We start from the raw sequence: 19,658 nt of genomic DNA, 5'->3' as shown, positions 1-19,658 counted from the left end.
CAAACTGTGGTTTCCCACTAGGGCTTTCATAAAAGCTCCGGTTTGTTTTGGTCCTCTCCAGAACTGAAGCTGGCATTTTGTTGGTGAAATCCCACAAAAAGCCCTTTGAGGGGAGTCTGTGGGAGAGTGGCCATGCCCAATCCATGCCTTCCCTCCTTTCCCAGGGAGCAGGCTGTGTGTGCCACACACCTCTGCCTGGAGCCAGATGGGGGCTGTTTGCACTGTGGCTGCTAAATATAAATACCGCAATTAATTAATAATGCCCAGTGCACATAATTAAATTAGGAATAACTCGAGTTTGTACCAGCATAGAGAGTGTGCATACAACTGATCCAGAGTGGAGAAGGGGTTTGGAGCAGGGGGAGACAGGTTTGGGCTGCCCTGGCCATCCCTGCCAGTGGCCCCTGTGTCACCTTGGGAGGTCAGGGGAAGCCCCTGGTTTGCAGGTAATGATCTCGCTGTGGTAAACAGCCAGATCCCAACCACATCCATCGGAGCGAGGCATTTCAGGCACTCGTTCCAGTCCTGTGGCTCTATGATTCTATAATTTATGACTGAAACTATCTTTGTGTCAGAGTTAGTTCAGGAGGACACTCATATCTGGGTTTCTGAATATGTCATCTCCTATTAAAGAACAAACAAACTCCCTCGTAATGTACCATAGATAATAATAATACTTTGCAAGAGCCCGAAGCGCTGTGTTATTGCCGTGCTAATCAGAGAAGCACTGGGCCATTATGAAAGTATTCCATGGGGTTGGGGCTTTTTTTCCTGCAGGAAGGTACGTGTTTCATAGCTGGGTAGCGTGGCTGATTGGTTTATAAAGCCAGGCTGGATAATTCCTAGTAGAGGTTAGACAAATTCCCCTCCTTTCTCATTAATTAACCTGTAGGATTTGGTGCCTGTTCTTTGCAGTTCAATAGAGACAATGGCTGCAGGAACATATTTGTGCTCTCTGATACGGAATGAAGAACATCTGCCTTCTGCAGCAGTGAAATACCAGCGTGTGGCAGGGCTCTCCAAAGGGCACTGCCAGGCTCTCCTGCCTCAGTGAGGAAATTCTGGGCTGGAATTGCAATGGGGAGGTGCTGGCTGGGGGATGTTGTCCAATGCAGCATTGTAGCTGGGGAGGGAAGGGAGTGGGTGAAAAGCAAAAGAAGGGAAATCCCCTCATGAAAGCAGCAGCAGGGTGGGGGAAAAAGCATCTTGGGAAAAGTTCCCACATCCAGAGAGTAGTTTAGAGCAAAAATCTTCCAGTGGGATTAAGGAAGGGAGGCCTTGAAGATCTAAAGGAGATTTCAGTGGTGATGTGATAACATAATAGCAGGAGGAAAAGACAGGAGAGGCAGGTGAAATCCTGCAGTGCTGCTCTCACAGGCTGCAAGAAAATGAACCTTCATGTTTTCATGGGATCCCAGGGCTGTGTTCCAGGTGTCTCAAACGAGGGATCTGCTCCCAAAAGCGGCCCTGCAATACCATCAATAATGGTGGGAGAGCAGGGTGGGTTCTGGGAGGATTGGATTGGGGATTGGATTGCAGTGGGAATGTTGGTAAAGTCTCCTGTGTGTTATTTACGTGACTCCAGATGTGCTGGATGAGGCACAAGGATTGGGGTTATTTTTGCTGTTTCACTGGGATGTGATACTGAGTGTCCTCCTGCTCATCCCCTGTTGTTTGGCTTTTGAGTCACTCTCCAGCTGCAGGGAATTAGGAGAAAATAAGTTGCACATGGAAAAGTGGCATTTATCTGATAATTTAGTCAGTCACTGCTGCTGCAGAGCAGTGTCCAGGTAAATACCGTCCCTTCCTTCCCTGCCTTCACTTCTCTGCTCATGTTTATTGCCCATTATTGATATCCCTGGCAGTCACAAGGAGACTCCAGACTGGACTGGGCTGTTGAAGGAAAGCAGCTGTCTGAGGGTGAAGCACATCAGCTGATTTTGGTCCTCATTCTGTAGAGAGAGAAATATTTGGAGACTGTGACAGGTCAAATGTGACCAAACCACAGCTGTGCTGAGACTGACTGGGATGTTGTGTTATTGATGAGCAATCCACGAGTTCTTCCTGGGGATTTCCTCTGGAGTGATCCCCCAGACAAACCACCTGAGCAAAGCCTCGTCCGTTCCTCTCCAGTGGGACGTGCTCAAGTGGCAGAAATCCCATTTTTTGCCAGCTAAATTCCAGGGCAGGAGCCTGCAGTGCAAACTCTGTGCCCAACCACCACCCACTGAAAGCTGCCTCTGTTTCCCTGTGGGCAATGTGAGTTTTCCTACCAGTGCAGTGCCCCTGGCACAACTGCACGGTGTCTGTGCCTCACACACAGCTCAGGGTGTGCTTGGGAATATTCCATGTCTGGGATGTGCTCGCTGGACAGCCCACTGTGCCCTCAGGTGTGCTGGGCTGCAGCATCCCCTGGCACTCCTGACACAGGAGCCAGGACGTGGTGCCCTTTCCTGGAAGGTGCTTTCCTCCAGGGAAGTGGAGAATCAGAGAATCACTGAATATCCTGGGCTGGAAGGGGCCCACAAGGATCATCACGGTCCAGCTCCTGGCCCTGCACAGGGCCCAGAAGAAGCTCACAGGTGGCTTTTCCCTGCTCCCCCTGCTCTGGCAGGGACTCTGGGCTTGGTCCCCTGCCCGGTGGCTGCCTGCAGAGCGCTTTGCATTGACAATGAGGCAGCAGAGGTGCATTTTCTTGGCAGAGAAATGCAGCTGGGTTCTCTCCGAGGTTCCCCGTGCCAGAGAGAACGGCTGCCCCACTGCTCTGGGCAGGATGGGATTTGTGTGCAGCCTGCTGCCCATTCAGGGATTTGGCTGATCCTGGGGCTTTCTTGCCTTTCAGCACCTTCGCAGGGAGCAAGAATTAACCTGGCAGCTCTTGGTTTGCTTCTCAAATCAGCTTAGTGGAAACAAGGCATAGGAAGTGAGACAGTGGAATATGAGCCTTATTGACAGGCCTGATCCACAGCTGGCAGGAGGAGAGAAGCTGGGGTAATTTCTGCTCGTGTGCAACAGTCCTCCACAAAAATTGTCCTCCTCTTCCTCCAGATCCACATTCCCAATTAGAGCAGCAGGGTGGGATGTGCCAGACAAATCCCCCTCCGTTTGCACTGCCAGGGTGTAACCTTGACCAAAGTGAGTGGAGTCACTGGGATGGTGCAGTGCGTGGTTTAAAGCTGATCTTGTGCCTGAGAGGGTCATTCTTGTATTTCCTGTGTGTGTGCTGACAACAGTGCAGATCTCATGTAGTATTTCCTGGTAGAAAAAATATTTACCCTTCAGTTAGAGATAACCTGATCCTTGCTCTGGTTTTAGTCCAAGTCTCTGAAGGAAGCAATGTCCATTCAGGATGTCTGTCTGTCAGTTCTGCTGTCCCAGCTCTCCCAGCCCCTGCAGCTTTTGAATCAGTTGGCGAGGTGGTGCTGGCTCTGCCTGACACCCAAACAGGTGAAGTACCCGTGAGCTCTGTGAATTCCAGGGCTGCACAAAGTCGTGGCCATCACCTGCTGTGGGAGATGGGGCTCTCCCTGGAGAGGACCCTGACTGACAACACATGTCAGAGGTGGGATTTTCCAACTCGAGTCCTCCTGTGGGTGTAAATAACTTACCTGGTGTTTCTGCCACTCGAAATAGGCAGAATTCCAGAGTTTGGACAGCTCTAAGCATTTGCCTCCTGACTCTTTCTTTTGTCAGCCATCTCTGGGAATAATGATGGCTGTCAGTGCCTGTAGAAAAGGTGATGGAATATGGCTTGATGTAACTGGAGCAGGCTGTGTGGGGCCCCAGCAGTGCAGAGATGCTGGGCGGCATCCCTTCAGTCCTGCCTGCACTTCTTGTCTGGCCCATTTCAATAAATAAGTGAAGGCACCTACGCTCTGATCCTGCTGAGTGGCACAGGACCAGCAGAAAGTGGCAGTCATGAGGAGCTGCGTGTTGTTCCCTGACTCAAAATCTCCAGCTGCAGGAAAAATGTTGACTCCTCGAGAGGCCAGGAGCGGGAGATCCAAATGCCCTTCTGCCCTTGAGGTGTGGAGAAAAAACCCATGCAAACACAACCCTAAATCCTCTGCAGCTGTAACTGAGGAGATTGTAGCATCTCCACAGATTTTACAGCATATCCTGTGCATGGATCCAGCATGTCCAGTGTCCCCAGTGTCCTGCCTGTGCCCAGAGCACGTTGCCAGCCGCTTCCCACGTTGTCTCCACAATTCGTACCTGCCCTCTCCTGTCCCTGAAGCCAGCTGCAGGCTCAGCTGCCAAAGAGGGGATTTTGGGAATATTGGTGGGGCATTTTCCTGTACTCAGGGGTGTGTCAGTCCTGCTCCGGGCTGCCCCTTCCTGTGGGCACCGAGCCCTGGGATGGCGGCAGGGGCTGCGGCGGCATCACCGGCGCCGTGAGCGGCCTTGGCCAACTCCTGCCAGCCCCATGCCCTGTCCCTACGATGGGGAGAACCATGTCGACGTGCGTGTCCCAGCTGGAGGATCCGGGAGGATTCAGCCCTGTTTCCAGTTGGCTCTACGCATCCCATATGCTGCCGCCGCCTCTTCTCACCAGCGCCAGACACCGCGATCTCCTCTCCCTCGACGTGGTGGGTGGCCGGATCGATGAGGAACGCTTAATGAGTGTATTTGCTTTCTTAACTATGCAGCGAGGCTCTCGTTTCCTTGCTGTGGCCAGAAAGTGGGGAAAAGCGAGGGGAGCGAGCAGGGGATGAACACCCGGAGTGGGGAGCAGCGTGCAGGGGGAGGATCACCCCGGGCAGGTGCAGCGCTTGGCTGGGCTGGGAGCTTTGCTTTCAGTGGGAAGGGGACTCATCCTTCATGTGGAGAGCAGAATGAGAACCTGCTGCCCTCTGAACGTCAGCAGAATCCCCAGCCCCTTGCTGAGCGTGGAGCATGTGCTGGCTCTGCAGATCTGGCGTCCTGCAGCGCTGGGGGCGAGGGTGACCGGCCACCGGCAGGAGGGCACAGGGTGCCCGGGGTGCTGGGCGCCTGCGAGGACCCTCCCCAAGTTAGCATCGGTCTCCCCTCCTTCCCCTCCCTTCCACTCCCCTCCCCTTCTGCAGAGTTTCAAAGCACGGCAGGGAAAAAAAAAAAAGGACATCCCCCTCCCCTCAAATCCCTCGGTCCGTGACTGAAATAAATAAGCACAATCCCAGGTAGTGAGGAGGCTGCTAATAACGTGCTCCTGACAGGCACGGGATTGCCGGGCTGAGGGATGGCTGACTGAAAGCTCCAGGCTAGGGTGGGGGTGGGGGGGCTTCTTTTTTTTCCTGCCAGCTCTCGCCAGGCAGTAGGGATTTTTTTTTTCTTCCCCTCCCTGATAATAAGGACATCATCAGAAGCAAGATGCAGTGGCTAAGGGATGGAACAGGAATGGTGAGTTCAGGTAGCTATGTCTTTCTCTTTTCCTCTTATTGCAGTACTTTGTCAGGGAAATGAACCTCCGTCCTATCTCCTGACTCCTCCTTTACTCCCTGTCCTTGAAACCATTGATCACTCTGTAGCCATTTTATAGACTCCGCATTCCCAAACTGCTGAGCAAAAGAAGAAATTAAAAGAAAGGAAGGAGGGTGGGCATGCCTCGGGGCGTGGGAGGGAGCGGCGCTCGGCTGGGCTGGGGAGGGGGTTTCCGTAGGGCGAGCCGGTGGGTTCGGGGTGGGGGGAAGCAGAGGGTTCTCCCGGTTCCCGCATGTGTGGGGTGTGCGGTGCGAGAGCACTGGCGGAGAGGAGTGCCGGCACAGGGCTGGGTGCTGGCCGGGGCAGCCGGGACCTGTCAGATCTGCCCCTCTGCCGGATGATGAGTTGCGGTGCGGGGGGAGCCCAGTGCGCTGCCGAGCCCGAGCGTCCCTGCCCGCGCCTGCAGCAGCCTGGCAGACACTCCTCCGGCGTGGGGAGGCTTCGGCAGAGCCGGCTCGACACTGACAGCTCCCCCAAACCACATCTTGCCGCCGTGCAGCTGCCTGGCCGAGCCGGCTCGGAGGGCTGCGTGTGCCGGGGGAAGCGGGGAAGTTCCCCCCGCTCAGCAGGGCCCCTCCGTCTCATTCAGAAACTTCCCCGGGAAGCGCTGCGGTTGTTCCTGAGATCCTCCTCCTCCTCTTCCCCAGCTCGCCCCCTTGCACAGCTCGCCTTTGCAATGGCATTTCTCCCCCCCACCCCGGCTCCGTGCGGGGCTGGGCTTTGCAGGTGTTTTTGGATTTGCCCTTCCCTGGGCGTTCTCCGTCCTGCGGGAGGCTCGGGCATCCCTGCGGGCTGGTCCCGGGCCCGGAGCCGCTCGGGCCGAGCTGGCGTCACCCGGCTCAGCCCCCGCGTTCCGGCTCCGGGGGCACCGGCAGATGCTGCTGCCAGCGGGGAGGCTTTGGGAGGGATCGCTGCCCGTTCTCCCCGTGCAGCCCCTCTGCCCTCCATCCCCTCTCAGATCCTCACACAAACGGGGGCTGGGGGGGGGGTGTTTGTGCTCCCGAAAGGCTCGGGCGGTGCTGCGATGTGGGATGTAGGCAGCAGCCTGCAGCACCCAGCACGTTTGTTTAGGGTCCTGTTTAAGGCTTGTCTGCCACCCAGCAGCACTTCGGGGGCTTTGCTGCCGCCTCCCACCCTCGGAGCATCCGGAGGGATGGGATTTCTTCCTCTGTTCCCCTTGTCCCGCACTTTGCCCCTCTCCGCCCGTGTCTAAGCAACGCCGATTCCCGGTGGTGCTGGGAAGCCGGAGGTGGCTCCTGCCTCCTTTCCCCTCTTCTCCCAGGTGACTGCTGAGCTCCGGTGGGGAGGGGCTGGGGATGGTGCAGGACAAAGTGCTTTTCTAATTGACACAGCACAAGACTGACACTTTCTTGCCCTCTCCTCTTCCCAGATTCCTTCCTTGCTGCCGGCAGTAAGGGAGACTGTGTTACTCTGTTCTCGTTAGTGTAATCTTCGCTTTCTCTTCGAGAGAAATCATAGTGCTTGCTGTAGTAGTGAATAGCCTGTAATATAATTTTTGGGGGAAAGTAAAGCTCCAGTGGTTGATTTTAAAGCGGGTTCTACCCAGGAATTTCCAAATGTTGCTCCTCCTAACAAGGGAAAAATAAAAGAGAGAGCTGTGGTTTCTGTATTTTATATAGCAGCTCAACAGCCTCAGCAGTGTTTGGATACTCCACGTATCTCCGGATAGCTGAAAATAAAAAATGATTTCACACCAGCAAAGTAAAACTGAACCAAGTATGATAAAACCAGCAGAGATGTTTGCAGTCCCTGGTGGGTGAGGAGCCTGGTTCCCTGGGGATGGGTGGCTGTGGCCTGAGGGTTCAGGGGCTCCTGCCCTTGGAGCACAGGGATACTGGGAGTGCCTAAAGCCGATGCTTGGTCCCTACAAATTCTGCTCCTTTAGCAAGACAAGATGTGTTGGTCCAGATGTCCTGGCCAAGTGCCAGCGTGGATAGCAATGTTGCCTCCAATGCAGATTTTCCTTGCTGTCCCCACTGGTAAGTTATTTGAAATTTTAGTACTTCAGATGTTGATCATTTGGTGGGCTGTGAGTAACAAGTGAGTTATTCCACACCAGGAGTAGCTGCATTTCAGCAGCTCGGTGGGAATATTATTATCTCAGTCTGCTGGCTAAAATATACTATGGAACTACCAAACAGCTCTGTTTGCTCCTGAGTGAAGGTTGGCTGCTCTGTTCACACAGCCTCCCGTGCCGTGCAGAACCTCAGTCTTTCACCCAGAGCATCACTGGACCCATTTCCATGGGCACTGAGTCTCTATTATGGTTTTTCAGCTGTATTTTTTACTCCAGCATTATTTTCTGTGTGTCTGCTAAAGACCAGCAATACACATTTATTCTGGCAGCATCCCTGGACTTCGTTCAGCTCAGGCACATTGGTCAAAACCTGGATTTTAGCCTGATTTTTCCCAAGTTCTGCACAACACTGATTTATTCAAAATGCTGCTTTCTGTTGTTCTCAGCTTGGGTTCGAGACTCAGATCTGCTCCTTTTCAGAGTTACTCATCTTTAAGAAGCATGTCACTAATACTTTACAAGTGATAGTACCTTTTGTTCTCGTGGCAGGTGGCTCTTTATTTCCAAATCAGCCCCTAAACCCAAGCTATTATTCCATAGTGTTAAGCTGTCGGAGCTTCTTTTCTCCCTCCTTTGCATGTGCTGCTTCCCATTTTTTTAAACAATTAATCTTTTGCCAATTATGCTGGCAACCCACGGGGGTGTTTTCCATGCTTCATTGGTACCACGTTGCTAAACTCTCTAGTATCTGTTCCTAACCTAGAGAAATCCAAGGGATTGTCATTGGTAGTGATGAGAATCAGTCTGCACATCCGAGCAGTGTGTGAGTACAATGATTATTTGGTTTGGCATTCTTCAGAGGGTATTGATCCAGCATGGTAATCAGATGAGTTGGATTAATTCAGGACAAAACACAGCCTCTTCTGGAATAGTTTTTTATCTGACAAGGGCGGAGTTTTTTCCCAAATCTTTGTATTACCAGTAACACAAGTGTGAGTCTTCCACAGTATTTCCTCCCATGGGGTCTCCTTTTGGGTTTAATGTTGTGCCTGTGGCAGTCCAGGTGAGTGCAGCCATCACCTTCAATGGCACAGTCCCAGTCTTTTTGCTTTTACAGTCTTCTTTCTTTTACAGCCATAAATAGTCATATTTTTACACTGCCTGTTGTTCTAGTATTTAAAATCAAGCTGCTGTTGATATTTTCCATTTCTCTCCCAGACAAAAAGTAAGCTCTTGTAAATCATCACAACTTAAAATATGGTGAAAAGGAAATTCAGTGAGTCAAAGGGCCAAATGCTGCAAGTGGTGGAGATGTCCCTAGTGGGGCAGGTCAGCAGCCAGGGACTTGCTTACATTTTTCCTCACTGATTCTTCCCCACTTGTCAGTCTGCAAATCACAGGATATTGGAAATACAAAGTACTCTTTGCACTCCGTAATCCAAAAAACCTCAACGTGAAGTCTGGAAAAGAGAAGTGGAAAGAAGCGGTTTGTGTTTGACTTTCATTTTTGAAAGCTGGGATACGCAAATGCAGCTGGTGGAGAGAAGCCAGGGCAGGATGGAAAGAGGAGCTTGTGGTATCCAGGCATTAGGGAAAAATGGGACCGAAGAGCCCCAGAGCAGTTTTCCTGCTCTGATCAAAGGGAGCAGGGAGCGCTGGCTGCTGCTGGAGCTCCTCCCAGGGAAGCTCCCGGGAAGCTGTGGGTGTCCTGCAGAGGATGCTGCCCAGTCTCCGTGCCCTGTGGCTTCAGCAGGGAGGGCTTTTCCACGGGAGAGTGCAAAGTCTGGAAGTTTGCTCCTGTTCATCCCGCGGTCTCCTGTCACTGGAGGTTGATGCTTGGCTTGCCTGAGCTCTGCATGCCCCGGAGAATTCGGGGTGTGCTGCGGTGCCAGGGAGCCCCCAAAGCCCGAAGTCCCTCCCACCAAATCCATTTCCTTGTGGGGTTTTTTCTTACATAGCTGCTGTTCAGTTTTCCATTTCTCTCCCACTTTGGGACTGCTTTAATCTTTCAGTTACAGCCTCCTACGAGTGCTGCTATGCCAAATGTCCGGGTTAAGGAAGAGTTGGTGTTGTGGTAAATAAAAACGTTGGGATAAATCCCTGCTCGTTGTGTCAGTCCCAGGAGGGGCTGGGAGGAGGCCTGGCTCCATTTCCATGGCTCTGGCCCCAGTTCCCACCTGCTGGGTAAGGGACACGCCGATAACTCCTGTGTCTCCTGAGATATATCAGGGATGTCTGGAAAACCCTGGGAGAGCGGTGCTGGGAGGGTGCCATAGGCATGGGAAGCAGGATTTCGTGGAGCTCTGAGCAGGCTGTTCTTGCTGGGAAACCACACACCCCGTGTGGTCACCACGTCCATCTGTCCCTCCTGCCCAGGGTTTCAGTGTTTGAGCACCACAGGCTTTGCAAACCACAGCGTTTTTTTAACTGCCGAGAACCTGATTTCCTTGTAACTCATCAAAGGGTTTTTCTTTTTTTAAACACTTCTTGAAAAATCTCTGAAATGCTTCAAGCTGACATCTTAATGTATTTATGACATTAGCTGCTTCTGCTCTGGAATGGTTGCTCTGAATCTCTTTGAGCCTGGCTGTTATTTTGAACATGACTAATTCCCTGAGTGACTAAGCTCTTAGATAATAGGAAAAATTCATCAAGTTATCTCGGTCTCCAATAGTTTCTATTGTTATGAAAAGACGACTTAGGGAAAAAAAAAATAAATAAAGATGCTTATTATGTAATGTGGGCAGGGAGAGGAAAGACGAGCCTTGGTAGGGACTGGCCAGAGTGCCGTATGTGGGAAAGGCAGGAGTGCCTTATCCAGGAGCCAGGTTCAGCCTGTGAAATCTCCAGCTTAGGCTGGATGAGAAATAAGGAGTTCCTTGTCCGGAGCTCTGGTGGCTCCTGCTGAAGCCAAGGAGTTGTGCTCTTGTACAGAAGCGTGTTCAGAGGGGATCCCAACACCTTCCTCCCCATTCTGCCACACTGCAGAGTTCCTTGGATGTGACCCAGGATAACGCTGGGCATGCACCACACCTTCTGTGCGTGGCTGTTTCAGGTAGCACCTGGAGCACTCACAGCTCCTGCAGTGCCGTGTTCTGGGAAGCACAGCAAACCTCAGCTCCATCCCATTGCATTTTCACATTGGTGCTGCTGATCAGCAACGCTGAACTGCCAACTGTGCTGCTTGGAGCAGCCAGCACAGCACCAGGTGCCTTCCTGCGCCCCTGTGTGCAGCTGTGTCCCACGGCAGGTGGGATTGTCCCTGTGATCCCACACAGCCAGAGTCCCCTTGGTACAGCTGGGGTCCCCTTGGTACAGCCGGGGTCCCATTGGTACAGCCGGGGTCCCCTTGGTACAGCCGGGGTCCCCTTGGTACAGCCGGGGTCCCCTTGGCTGTCACACATTGTCACGAGCTGCAGGAGGGCACTGCAAGGAATCCCACTGAGCTGGGAGACGGAATGGAGCCTACTGGCATTCACCTGCCTCACTTGGAGAAAGAGGAAAAAAAAGTAGAAAAAGGCTATAAACTTCTTTTTTCCTGCTGATACTGCTGATAAAAATGAGTGCTCTATGTTCTGTTCATCCACCTACTGCTATCCATCTGGAATTCCTACTTCATTAGGTTGGCTTGCACTGTTTTCTTCATTAGAAGAGTGTCAGATTCAATCGGCTGTTCCCTCTCCTTTTTTTGGGAGGCAGGAAGAGGGGGAGAAAATTATTTATATGAAACACATCCAATTCTCCGGGTTAATTTGTGTGAAGAACACGAGACCCACGGGTCAGCTTCTTAATGAGATGGTTTTTCCTTTTCTCAGTGTCTTGACAAGGAGAAGCCCAGGGAAGCTGGAGCCAAGTGTCGCAGGAGGGGGGTGAGGAGGCTGCAGGGAGCTCTGGGCGATTGTTTTCTGTCCTCATTCCCTTGCAGGAAGCAGGGCTGGGGCTCCTGCTCCCCTCTGCCACAGCTGTGCCACCAAGGCAGGGGACCGCGCCTGGCTCAGCCTGCCTGGTGTGGGTAATTCCAGACTGCCCTCAGAGTAAGCTCAGGCTGGCAGAGCAGCAGGAAAGAATCGGATAACAAGTCCCAAGGACTGCACAGCATCAGGATTTCAAATCCACGAGCCTCTGTGTTTCCCTGGAGTGCTGGGACAGGGCCTGGCTCTGCCTTGCCCATCTGGCGATAACATTTTCAGGGAATCATCCTCGTGCTCCTGAAGCCGCCCCTTGTGCAGGGCCAGGCACTAAAGGCACAAAGCCGAGCCCAAACTTCCCCTCTGCTTTTCCCTGTGCGGTTTCTGATGTTGCTGGTTGGTGGGTGCATCGTGGATCGTGCTGTTCCCATTCTTCCCAGCACCTTGTGCTGCTCATTGCTGGACCTCCGTGGGCTCGGGCAGAGGGAAAGACTCTGTTAGGTTTGCTTTTTTACTGCGTAGGAATTGTCATTTGTTGGATTTCAGAGGACCCTCCTTGTTGTGGCAGAGCTAAAATGCACGCTTTGATTTTCACGCCGAAGAGTTTCCCCGTGCCCGGGCAGCTGAATTTCTCAGGGACTCCACTGGGGACACTGACCCTGAATTCAGAAGGGTCTTGTTTTACTTTCTAGCAGGTGATAATCTTTTTTCCACTCACCACTTTGTCCAAACCTGTGCTGATGTGAAGATTCTGCAGTTTAATGTCAGAGTGCCTGCAGGGAGCACTTGTCTTCCCCCAGGGAAGGGACTTGGCTTGGATTTTTCTGCAGTTTGGGCTTTGCTTTTTTTACTTTTTTCCAGGCTCAACAGTGAGCCCAGAAGCTGAGAAATAAAATTAAGGAGTAAAGGTTCTCTGTGTTCCTTTTGGCCAGGGGTTGGGGTTTTTTTTCAGACGGGAAGAGCTTACATAAGGTCGAAATGAGCATCTGAATTGGATGGGTCCTTTTAAACAGAACTTTCTTGGCCCCTGAAGTCTTTCTCTGTGACCAGGGTAATTGGTGTTACCACATCTGATTTCTGTGGGTTTGAGGGGGGGTTTATTTTCTTTTTCAACACTGGGAATCGGAAGATGCTTCTCGAGTGCAGGCTGGAGTGTGGAGCAGATGAGAGGAGAGCAGAAAGCTCTCGCAACACGATTGCCAGGGGCAGGAGGTTTTAGTCTGTCTTAATGCTTTAAGTTCATGTTAACTTAAAAATAGAAGGTTTGTTGTTCTCACTGCAGTCCAGGGGAGCACAATGGGCTCGATGCCCCCAGATAGGCTCTCTGTGCCATTTCAGCATGGTCTGTGCAGCGTTACAGGAGCTGAGACACCGATTCCATCGGGACATCACAGCTGTGGCTCAGCTTCCCATCTTTTGGTGAAATTCTTGCGGGGGTTTTTTTCATGGAATACTTGGAGCAGTGACCTGGGGATGCTCAGGTCCTTCCTCACGGCCTCTGAGCTTTGTGTGACACTCTTGCCCAGGTGGTTGTGAGGGTGCAGCTGAACTCAACCTCCAGCAGTGCCCTGTGTGCTCTAAACATTGCAAAGTGGGCTTAGAAACTTAATTTCTTCTATTTGCAGCACTCCCAGCCTTGCCACAAGGGTATCTTGCTTCATGTGGTCCTTCCCTGCTCTCTCCCACATCCTCCTTCTCTCCCAATTCACTGCTTTGCTGGCTCTCAACTTCTGCAGTCCTTTAGAAAGAGGAAATCACTGGAAAAAAGTCCCAAGTTCATGTGGACAGTGAGGAAGCTTTCCATTTGAGGGATGGAGTGGACAGGCAAGGAACTGTGGGTGACTGGAAAGTTAATTTTTCACAGCCAAAATCAGGCCCAAGTCCCAAGTCTCTACGAGTATTCCTCCGTTTTGCAGTTGGGATAAGGAATTTTAGGTATTTGGGGATTTTTAAAGCTTCCCATGAAGCCATTCCGTAAACATACAAGATTCTGGAGATTCTTGAGGAAAAATCTGCCCTTTACAGCAGCTCTGCAGCTCGTAGGCTGGTGCCTCCCATCTGGCCCAGGATGGGGAAGAGGCCTCTGTCAGACATTCTGTGAAGAGAAAGGAAAAAGAGGCAACTCCCAGCTTAAGGAAATCCTCCTTTTTGGAAACAGCAAATCATAATCTCACTGGCCTTTAATCTCTGAAACCCTGAGCTTAATTCCTGCCTAGATTTAGGAAAAAAAAAAATATAATGGTTTTCTTATAATCTCTGATGGAGTCCATAAGTCACCCCCCACGTCACAGCAGCGGCCGTGAGCGCCCAGCGCGGGAGACTGGGATTGGAGGAGCAGGTGCCCACACATCCCTGGGTACCAGGGCTGCCTGTTCCTTTTTGGGGGCAGTATTAATTCAACTGGAAGGTTTAAACTTCCCTGACAGTGCCATAAAGGTCTGGGGTGGGGCTTGCACTGCAAGAGGGAAACAAAGGAGCCAAAGCAGTTTGGGACTGACAGTCACCGGCAGTGTTTTCCCCTTGGCCATGGATTTCATCTATCCAGACCAACTGTATTCCTGCTCAGAATCACGAACCACACTGACTTGTGTGAAATGTTCCCAAATTCACCCAGAGCCTTATTTCATTTGGCCAAAGCTTAGCAGATTCGGGGTCCTGTCACATCCCAGAGCTCTGCCACACCGCTTCCTACAGCGGCATGGCTGGAATTCTCTGCGTCTGCATTGAGGTTAAGAGTTAAGTGGCTCATTTTCCCAGTTAATAGAAGGTGGAGCTGATGTGTTGGGAAAACAGGGATCCCTTTGCCTGTCCAAGGGTGGAGGTTGTTACTCTGCACAGGGATCTACAGCAGGACAGGGAACTGGAGCTGGCTCCATGTACGGCCACGCGCCCCTGGAGTGCCCTGGCACCTCGTGTGGGGCCGTGGGCCTGTCCTTGCGAGGGGAATCCGGGACCTGTAGGCATTCCAGTTCCAAATCCTGAGCTGCGTTTGTTGAGCTGCAAGGAAAGGGATGTGCTAATTACTGGAGACATCCATTGGAGGGAGACGTGGTCACAAGGCTGAGCCCGGCGTGTTCCGCACGGGAGGATTTGGCACCATCCGTTTCCTAGGCTTGCTCCAAAATTGCTGTATTGTAATTAATGTCAGTGTAGGGCCCCTCTGTTGGTTATTTGGGTGTCCAGAATTCCCCATCCCACACGTGTCCATGAGATCGATGGAGATACAGAGCTGGATGGATGTGATGGGAGCCCTGGCTCCTTCCCTGCTTGCTGTCCCTCCGCAGAGGTGCTGAAATTCCGATCTCCCTTCTCAGCCAGCACAAGCCCTCGCTGATCCTGCATCACAAACCGCGCTCCCCAGAGCTCCTCTCGTGTCAGGGCATGTTCTGTGCGGGACGTGGTGTTTTATGTAATGGGTACAAATCTTCTTTTCCCCTTCCTCGTTTCGCTCTGTACGGAACGTTAGACCAAACTTCCCAGAAAGCATTCCGTGAAGTTAAACTTCACCGTGGTTTTACATAAACCCCAGCTGTGTAGGTGTGCTTTATCAGAAAGGCTTCTAAGAGAAGGTACCGTCCATTTTCGTAGTAAAATTAACATTTAGTGCACGCAGAAGGCAAGGGGAATTACATAAAGCAGCAAGTACTGTTGGGAATACTGTGGATATCATTTAAATAGAAGCTTCTCTGCAGTGAATCTGTGCTGCTGTTACACACACAGCCTCCTCTGGACCCCAAACCGACGTGAGGCACCCGGTGCTTTCCTGCCTGATCTTTTAGGGGCTGTTTGCTCTGAGAGAGACCTGGCGAAGGGGATGCTGCGGCTGAGCTTCCCGCGATGCAGCATCCCCCGGGATGGAGCATCCCCCGGGCTCCCCAGGGGATGGGGCACAGCAGAGGGGTCCCCACATCCTCCCGTGGCTCCTGACACCCCCGTGGTGGGGGTTTTGGGGACCCCCGCCCACAGCCGGCAGCCCAGGAGGGGCCGGCTCTGTGGCTGTGGTTACGATCCGTGCCCTCCCCTGCGCTCTGAGTGGCTCGGCTCTTGCAGAATGCCAGCCCCAGCCCTGCCAGGCTCGGTGCTGGCAATGAAACCCTCCCGCTCGGCTCCGGAAGTGGCCAGTGAGCATGTGTGATGTGTATACCTTTGTTCTGGAGGTTTCCCAGCCCTCTGCTGCTCGCCCTGCCCTGCTTTTGCTCCCCTGTCTCTGTGCAGGGCTCAGGGGAGGCTGCCTTGAAACCCCGCTGGCATTTCCCAGTCTGGGCATGGAGAGGAGACGGAGCCAGGGATGGGCCGTGCCTGCTGAGGGTCCCCAGGCCCTGGGGGTGTGTGGATCAGCAGAACATCTCCACTGGGCTTCCTCTAACACCTCCTCTGGGCTCCACACCCAGGCTCCCTCTGTGCTCGCTGCAGTTTAGAGGAAAAGATAAACTGGCCATAAAGTCCCTCTAAATTCAAGCTGGTTGTGTGTTTTGGGGAAGTCGTCATTGCTTCTGAGACTGAAACTGGAATTTCCTGGCTGTTTTTGTAAGTTCAGGTTTATGTTTTGGAAAATTGCCTGTGCTGTTTTGGGAAAGGACAGTAGCAATAATAATAAATATTCCACATCTATTATGTGTTGGAACTAAACGATCTCCAAGGTCCCTTCCAACCTGAATCATTCTATGTTTGCTATTCTGATTAGTCTAAAATTACATCAGATAGACTGGCTATCCTAAAAATGGATCCTTGGTAGAAAATGCAGGTTTGGAAGCTGGGGATGAGGCAGATCCGTCACCTGGATACAGCCTGGCATCTGTGCTAACGGGGCAGCCTGGGGCAGCTTTACAGCAGCTTCTTGTGAATACACAGTGAAAAAAGGGCTTTTCACTGTCCTCCTGAATGAGAAGCTCCCTGCCTGGACAGAGCAGGGGCCTCAGATGCTGGAGAGAGCCTCTGGCTGGCACTTATCACCCAAAATAAACCATCTAAGCAGCCCAAACTGTTCTTGTTTCTAAAGCTGCTTGACACAACCCACCCTCTGCGTGTACAAACACATCCCAGCCCACACGTGCTCCAGAGCTGGTCAGAAATGAGCAGGATGGCGCTGGCTGAGTGTTGGTCTGGCACAAACCAGTGGTCCGAGTGGAGGCCACCAAGGGAGACCCCGTGGACATCCAGGCCTGACACGGTCTCTCCTTTGATGGTGTTTGGGGTGGATACAGGACCCTCCTGTTTTTGAGGGAGCCCTCTGGCAAAAGAAAAAAATTAAAATAAGCCTTGCATTAAACAGCTGGGTTAGTGTTTGTGTAACCCCCTGCCCCTTGCCCAAATGCTGGTGCCCTGGAAGGACGCTGCTGGCAGGACAGGCTGCCCCTTGCTGGTGAGGTTAAAACATGAAGCTGGCCAGGTTTAGACATGAAAGTCCTCCCCAGCTCTCACTGTTTGCTGCAGGAGAACAGCCGAGGTGCTTGTTTGGTGCCTGCTGGCCTCGTGTCTGTGCGGGAGCGTTCGGAGGCGCAGGTTTCCTGGAAGGTGCCGTGCTCAGCCCCCGGATGCACATTTTAGTGCATTATGCATATGCATTGGCAGCATTTCTATATTTGTCTTTGTCTGGAAAACCATTTGCTTTTTCCAGCTGAGCGTATGTGGTTTGTGTGTGTCGTGATGCCTCTCTGAGGTAACTGCTGGTTCTGGGATCTGAGATTGAGGTTTGGGATAGTGCCTGGCACCTGGGCCATAAACCCCGAGCGTGTGTGTGGTTTTAATGTAGGAATGAGCATTTCTGGCTGCTGCAGAAGGAATAAAGGCACTCCATCTGTCCTGCCCCCCCTTTTATAGATGTCTGTCTGTAGACTCAGAATTCAGTTTAACTCTTAGATGGAGACAGCCAGTGCAGCGCTGAGGGGAGAGAGAAGTTACAGGATTTGTGATGGCAGGATGTTTGTACAGAGCTAAAACGTGACCCCCCCTCCCCAATTCCCACATTTCAGGCTCACAGCGAATTTCCAGGTTACCACGACTTGCCTTTTTGTTATTTTGGCTGCTTCGCTCCTGCTCCCCTCCCTGCTCCGAGCGGGCTCCCAGCAGCACCGGCTCCCGGGACTCCTGTTTTCCAGGGCAGCCGCATCCCGGGGCGGTGCGGAGCGGGATCTGCGCTGCTGGGAGCGCTGGGAGCCGCCTCGGGAGCCGCCTCGGAGCCGCCGGGCTCGGAGCAGCGGAGCCGCCTCGGGAGCGCGGGCAGAGCCGCGGCTGCGTGCGCTCGCTGTCACGGCGGGCGGAAGCCTCGCGTATTTATGGAGCCAGCGCTTCCTTCTGCGTTTGAGTGACAGCCAGGATGCCGTCGCTGCCTGGTCACTGGAGCTGATTAGTATGCGCCAGGGTCCGCCTCGCTCCGAGGGATGCAGCCGCAGCAGCTTGCAGAGCTGTCACACTCACACGGGCTCCGTATCTGCACTGGCTTGACGAATTAAAAAGCGAGCCAGCCAGCGAGAGAGAGACCGGGAAAGAGAGGGGGGACGAGACAGAGAGAGAAGCTTGCAGACAGCGCTCGCTCTTTTCCTAAAGGAAGGATTTTGCATCCCGAGTGCTCACTGGTTGTGATGATGCTTCACTTAGCGGGCTCAGAATGAGCTAGAGACAGCAGATAGGGGAGAAACTAAAGGCAGAGCACAAAGCATTACGAACCAGCCCAAAACCAGGAACAGTTTTCTCCTCTATTCTAGCATGGTGGATGTATGGACAGTCTTACAGAGCAGAGGTTGACTTCTCCAAATCTGCCAGCCCCACACCTCGAACACTACAGTGTTCTGCATTGCACCATGACCTTGGATGTTCAAACGGTGGTCGTTTTTGCAGTGATTGTGGTGCTATTGCTTGTGAATGTCATACTCATGTTCTTCCTGGGCACTCGTTAAATGGATTTTTTCTCCTGAGCTGTTGGGGGCTACTACTACCACTAGCAATTCAACAAGAGAGCACGAGCGGGAGAGAGAGAGAGAGAGAAAGGCGAGAGAGAGAGAGAAAGAGAGAGAGAGATTTCTTACTGAGGGGGGAAACGCGTTGAGCTTCAACATGGCCTCGCTGTGATATGTATGACGTTGGTATTATTATCTCTCCCTAAATCTTTTGTCATGTCTTGTCTTTTAAGTATGCCTGTAAGTGTAGCTGCTTTTGCCGGGGTTTTAAATGTGATAAATAATAACAGTGATCCGGTCCTCCGTGGTGCTGTGCTGGCGAGATAGAGCTGTGCTTCTTTAGGCAGCAGCAGAGTGAAAATGATCTGTCTGTGGTGAGCACTGGCTGTGTTGTTTTGCTTTCCTTTGAAATAGAGGCTCAAGTTAATAATAAGTGATTTTGTGTGCAATTTCTAGCAAGCAGTTAATGTGCAATGTCTGTGAGAGTAACCATGCAGGTGCCAGGTGAGAGATGCTGGTGTGTGCAATGGAATTGAGCTATGGACATTTTTAAGGGGTGGGGGTGTGTGTGTGTTTAAGAAATCCTATAAAAGGATTAAATCTTGGCTAAAATAACATTCAGCCACAAAAAAAAAAAAAAAAAGAAAAAGAAAAAGAGAAATTCTACTTACTGTTTTTATCTGTGTTGCCTTGATGATCTGATTTGATTTCTTAATATTCAGCCCCAAACCTTCCAAATTCTATGTCCACAGTGATGTAACCCAGCTCCTTTTTTTAGAGATGTGAGAGGGACCGAAACATAACCTGCTGGGTTTTTATTCTGGTTGTGCGTGGTTTCTGTCTCTGCAAATTGGGGAGGAAAGATCAAAGGGAAAAAGGGCAATGCAAGCTTTGTTTTGCTTTGCTAAAGCAACAGATATGGAGGGGTTGGGTTTTGCTTTGATTTTCTAGAAATCTGATTTTGGCTTTCTTTTCTTTCTCTCGTGTGTGTGTGTGTATATCAAATTTTGGGGAATGTATCTAAGAAAAATCTTTGCCCACCTCAAGGATAACGAGCTTTTGAGATGGGTTGCTTGGCGTGACTTTATTTACATTGATTTTCTGGAAAATGAAGTGCTAAGTTGTGTATTATGGGCTTGCTGGAAAGGTGTCCAGTAGTTAGAGGTGTTTCTAGCCCAAAATTGCAATGTTTACAGCTGGGAAGCAGGGCTGGCTGGGGGCTCCAGTGGCAGCACGAGGAGTTTGGAGAGAATACGAAGGGAATGTCTGGGAAGAGCAATGTCTTTTCCTCTGGAAAATATGTCTCTGTTCTGTGCTTCTGGTAGAGGTCTTACGGATTTTTTTTTTTTTTTTTGA

General features: G+C 51.7%; 1 protein-coding gene across 11 annotated transcripts in view; it reads left to right on the top strand.

Annotated features, from left to right (window-relative positions):
• Nucleotides 1-19,658, top strand: part of ARHGEF9 (Cdc42 guanine nucleotide exchange factor 9) — a 197,578-nt gene that overhangs the window by 71,242 nt on the left and 106,678 nt on the right. For 2 of the 11 annotated variants that reach the window (XM_042040041.1, XM_042040036.1), the window contains exon 1: nt 17,733-18,477. The exons of 5 other annotated variants lie outside the window; for them this stretch is intronic. Coding sequence is in view for 3 of the 6 variants with exons in the window: in XM_042040037.1 (XP_041895971.1) it covers nt 5,350-5,379 (30 nt within the window). In the remaining 3 variants the exon portion in view is untranslated. Of the gene's footprint in view, nt 1-5,260; nt 5,390-17,732; nt 18,489-19,658 lie in introns of those variants that run through there. 4 more of the 11 variants (XM_042040042.1, XM_042040037.1, XM_042040038.1 and 1 more) reach the window with 4 other exon arrangements.

Source organism: Corvus kubaryi, unplaced genomic scaffold (assembly GCF_017639235.1).
Source record: "Corvus kubaryi isolate FWS band 111438036 unplaced genomic scaffold, C.kubaryi_AGA036_p1.0 37395, whole genome shotgun sequence".
NCBI lineage: Eukaryota > Metazoa > Chordata > Aves > Passeriformes > Corvidae > Corvus > Corvus kubaryi.
This window is presented reverse-complemented; position numbering and strand designations above follow the sequence as displayed.